Consider the following 5,000-nt stretch of genomic DNA (forward strand, 5'->3'; position numbering starts at 1 on the left):
AGTAGTAGTAGAATTAACAGTACAAGTCTTCTATTTTAAGCCTTTTTCTAATTTACCTTTCCTTCACACATGTTCAGACTTAATCAATGTCCTCAACCGACCTGTATAGTGGTGGTGGTGGTGGTGGTGGTGGTGGTGGTGGTGGTGGTGGTGGTGGTAAGACTTTCCTTTCTATTTTTAGACTAATTTGAATGGATACTTACGTTCGTTTCTTTCGCATCTGTTCAAAATTCATTAGTGTACTCTGCCTACCTGTACAGTAGCAGTAGTAGTAGTAGTAGTAGTAGTAGTAGTAGTAGTAGTAGTAGTAGTTGTTGTTGTTGTTGTTGTTATTGTTCTTGCAGGTATTAAATCACCACTGTTTATTTTTCCCTATTCTAATTAACGTCCTTACCTGCAACTCACACCTGTCCACCACTCATTAACACACCTGCCTGTGACTCACCTGCCTCCCCTGACTCACCACACACGTGACCCGAAAAAAGGGTAGCGTAACACACCTGACCCAAATTTGACCTCTGTTCGTTAGTACCTACGTCACACACCTGTTGACACCTCCCACCCCCTCAGGCCTCGTCACCCCTACCCACTTCACCCCTCCCTCCGTCACCCCCTTCCCTTTACCCCTTTCCTCCCTCCATCATGGCTTAGTGGCACCGGATGTTACCGTGTGTGTGTGTGTGTGTGTGTGTGTGTGTGTGTGTGTGTGTGTGTGTGTGTGTGTGTGTGTGTCTATATTGTGTTGCGGTTGGCACTAGCCTAACACGCAAGTCTGTCTCTCTCTCTCTCTCTCTCTCTCTCTCTCTCTCTCTCTCTCTCTCTCTCTCTCTCTCTCTCTCTCTCTCTCTCTCTCTCTCTCTCTCTCTCTCTCTCTCTCTCTACCCCCATATCTCTTAGCCAGTGCCTCTGCCTCGCTCCTCCTCCTCCTCCTCCTCTCCTCACCCCTCCTCCTCCTCCTCCTCCCCATCAGCTCCCGGCACACTTTCACTCTTACTCCGTCTGTGTGTGTGTGTGTGTGTGTGTGTGTGTGTGTGTGTGTGTGTGTGTGTGTGTGTGTGTGTGTTCATCTACATCAGGAAAACCCATGCCCTTGTCTATCTGCCCCTTGCCCCATTCCACCTTGTATATCCTCCCCATCTCCTCTCCTTACTCATCCCCACGCCTTCCCCTCCCCCCCCCCCCGACGTTTCCCCTCCTTGCCCTCATTCGCTTTCCCCGCGCCGCCAGTTTCCAGTAATAGAATCTGTGCCACCTTACTCATGCTTTCTATTGAAGAGGAGAAAGTACTCAGACCTTCAGTTGTGTCATGGTTGCCTGGGGGGAGGGGTTAGGTTGCGTCGCTCCGTTCCAAGGGTGGGTAGGAGGTGGCGCCGGATGGTGTAATGACTAAGGAGGAAATATTATGACGTGTAGGTGGAAGAGGAGGAGCAGGAAGAGGAGGAGGCAATGGTGTGGTTCTTGTAGTGGAAAGCGGAGTGGAATTTGGTGGACGGGGTAGGATGTGAAGGAGGATTTGGTGGTGGAATAAGAGGACGAGGAATAGAAAGTGGTTTTGAAGGAGGAGGAGGAGGAGGAAGAGGGAGACGAGAGGAGGTTGTTTAAGAAAGAGGACGAAAAATAGAAAGTGGAGATGAGGGAAGAGAAGAACGAGAACGAGGAGGAGGAGGAAGAGTAGGAAGAAGAGGAGGACTAGAATGTAACAGATGAGGATGTGAAAGAAATGTTACAAAAAGAAAACGAGAAGTAGAAAGTGAAATCGAGAGAAAGGAGGAGGAAGACGAGGGCCAGAAGTACATACCGAGGCAGGTGGCGCGAGGACAGGTGGCCAGCGCCAGGACTGATGCCCAGCTGAGAAGCCTTTGATGTGGCAGGTGGCGGCGCCCAGACCACCTCCCTCCTCCTACCCTCCCCTGCACGCCGCCTCGAGGGTTGTGCCGCTAATGTTTTCCTCGAGAGGTCCTGAAGAGGGCTACAATCCTCCTCCTCCTCCTCCTCCTCCTTCTCCTCCTCCTCCTCCTCCTCCTCCTCCTCCTCCTCCTCCTCCTCCTCCTCCTCCTCTTCCTCCTCCACTTACGCCCTAGGCTGTGACTCTTGATGGCAGAGGTGTTAGTCAGAGACTTCAGGATCTTCAGCATTGTGTGTGTGTGTGTGTGTGTGTGTGTGTGTGTGTGTGTGTGTGTGTGTGTGTGGCCTGGTGCCTTGGTGGCCTGGTGCCTTGGTGCCTTGGTGGCCTGGTGCCATGGTGTCGTCCCTGGCTTCCTTAGGCTTAGTAAGTTCCTGGAGGAGTCCTGGGCGAGGCGGCGCGGCGTGGTGATCGATAGGGAGAGGCGCGTTGCCTCCCGGACTCCCCAGATATCAAAGAATTTAGTAAAGATGTTTGTTGACTCGTGTGCTTAGTTGACAACGGGAACACTTGTAGGGCCTCAGCCTCCTCGGCGAGGGGCGGCAGGCCTGCCTCGCCGCCCCGCCACTCGGCCCTCGCCGCCCCGGCACAGGGGCGAGAGTCTGGCCGCCGCCACGCACATGTTTTCGACTGTGTTGCATTTTTCATTGCTCCGAGGAAGAGTGACATAGGTGCAGTGCCTCCAGGGTGGGCGACGGCCCATCATGCCCCGAAGCCTGTCCAGGCAGCCCAGGGCAAGAGTGACACGCTCCCAACGGCACTGCGGCGCCCGGTGTGGCTTCCTGACTCCACAGGAATCTTCGGAGCCGATTACGTAAGAGAGGTACGCGTGATTCCCACTGGAAGGGCTGGAATTCCTTGGAATCAGGAAAGGCAGTGTCTTGGTGAAGCTGGTGGTGTGCGGTGGCGTGAGAGCGGCGGTGCGTGTCGGCGACGGAGCTGAGTCACCGTGAGTGGCAAGTCCTACCTGTCTTGCCTCACCAGGGTCCTCTGGCCTCACCTGGCACCACCCCTTCCTCATCTGGCGGCCGCCCCACCTGGCGCCAACCTGTTCCTCGACCTTCCCCTGTCGTGACCTCTCCTTGGTGCCGACCCCTACCCCTCACCCATAGTCCTCAGCCCGCTGGCCGGTGTCTGCCGCGACGCAGCAGTGTGGCCCAGGGAGGGAGGTGCCATGGTGCCAGCGAGGCATAGGGCGCAGCATGCAAGGCCCTGCAATGTGGCGGTGATGGACGGCGCCTCACGCCCCTAGCTCCTGCCGCCTTGCCCTCAGGATCGGCCAAGCTTCTCATACAAAACGACGATAGCATTGCATCCTCGCCCAGGCCGCCCCTGAAGGATGGCCAGGGCCGCGTGAGGGCCGCACCGCCACTCTGGAGGACCTCGGGACTAGTATGGCCCTGTATGGCCCTGCGTTCAGCAAGGGATCATCAGTGGCAGGTGAGTGGCGCCACACACGCCTCGCTAACGGCAAGCTTCGCCACAGACAAGGTCACTCACACGCCAAGATGAAAGAAATGTGCGAGTTTTTCCTCCATTTTTCAGTCTTATCACTTCTTTTCTTCCCATGTCCTTATTCATATCTTTTCCTTCTCCCTTGTGGTGCTTTATTCCTATTTCACTCTCCCTCCACCACCATCACCACCACCACCCACCACCACCACCGCCACCACCACCACCGCCGCCGCCGCCGCCATGCCCTTCACACATACGAAACCTTACAATGAAACAAGAAAAGGAAATGTCCGAGCGGCGGGAGGGATCATAACTACCAGCCACCAACCACTGAAGACCGCCAGGGACCGCCGCCTCCACCACCGCCGTCAGGAGGAATGGCAAGGCTGTTATTAGAGGAACGGAATGAATGAGAAGCTGAAAATAAAATACTTAAATAAGGGGTGTTAACATACATACATACATATATATAAAGGTGGCCATTGTACAAATAAATAAAAGAAATATTAACAAAGGAAAAGAAAATATTTTAACCCCTTCAGTAGCATGACGTGTTTCCATATTCTCTCTGTATACTATTTGGTGGTTTTATACACCTTCAGAAACTTACGTGGGGGAATTAAAATAGTGAGGACTGTGACCACTAATCTCCTGACCTCCAGAGACCCTTCCTAATGTCGATAAAATGGTCTAATCGTACACAAATCTCAATAAAAATGTATCCTAGTACTGAAAGAGTTAAATGAGGGCGTTAACATACAAACATACATACAAAAAATAGATAATACACAAAATTTGAAAAAAAAGCATTAAGAAAGACAAAGAATAAGTGAGTTTGAGCATCAGGGTTACAAAATGGCGACCAAGCTAACTGGTGAAGTGGTGAAGTGGTGAAGTGGTGAAATGGGCAACATATCTACTTGGTGAAGCATCAAGACCACGGTTCGTATCCCTTACAAAACGTACACACAGGAGTTTACGTACACGGGGAGTGAGTTATGTGTGTCACCACTTGGCCATGAGATGTGTGTGTGTGTGTTTTGTGTTTTGTTGTGTGGCTTCTGAGAGAGAGAGAGAGAGAGAGAGAGAGAGAGAGAGAGAGAGAGAGAGAGAAACGGAGGAAGAGAGGCAGACACGCATGAAAGGCTGCAAAGAGTACTGGAGATAGAAGAGAAGAAAAGAAGATGTTTCCGAAGCATAGAGAAGAGGAAAGAAAAATTGATGTTTTGAAGGGAAAAGAAAAAAAAAGCAGAAAAAAAATGGATTGAGATGAAGAAAGAAAAAAAGACTATGAGGAGGACAAAGATAATGAGAAAGATAAAGCAAGAGAAGGAGGAATAAAAGGAAGAAAAAGAGGAGGAGGAAGAGGAGGAAGAAAATGAAAGCTTGCATGTGTACCTTTGTATCTTATCACCTCACCTGTTTTTACATTAACAAGCTCAAGCTGGGCAGTGGTGGTGGTGGTGGTGGTGGTGGTGGTGGTGGTGGTGGTGGTGGTGATAGTGGTGGTGGTGGTGGTGGTGGTGATAGTGGTGGTGGTGGTGGAGGTACGCTGGAACCAAAACTGACTTAGACTAACTTGAGAGAGAGAGAGAGAGAGAGAGAGAGAGAGAGAGAGAGACATATTATTGACTGAGCGTGA

At 51.5% G+C, this 5,000-nt stretch overlaps 1 protein-coding gene across 3 annotated transcripts in view; it reads left to right on the forward strand.

Moving 5' to 3' along the window:
* LOC123519365 (probable nuclear hormone receptor HR3) overlaps positions 1–5,000 on the forward strand; it is a 207,093-nt gene that overhangs the window by 100,915 nt on the left and 101,178 nt on the right. Inside the window, exon 1 of one of the 3 annotated variants that reach the window (XM_045280641.1) lies at positions 2,779–3,343. The exons of the other annotated variants lie outside the window; for them this stretch is intronic. Coding sequence (XP_045136576.1) covers positions 3,298–3,343 — 46 coding nt within the window. The 5' untranslated portion in view covers positions 2,779–3,297. Of the gene's footprint in view, positions 1–2,778; positions 3,344–5,000 lie in introns of those variants that run through there. 3 annotated transcript variants of the gene reach the window in all.

Source organism: Portunus trituberculatus, chromosome 45 (assembly GCF_017591435.1).
Source record: "Portunus trituberculatus isolate SZX2019 chromosome 45, ASM1759143v1, whole genome shotgun sequence".
Classification (NCBI taxonomy): domain Eukaryota; kingdom Metazoa; phylum Arthropoda; class Malacostraca; order Decapoda; family Portunidae; genus Portunus; species Portunus trituberculatus.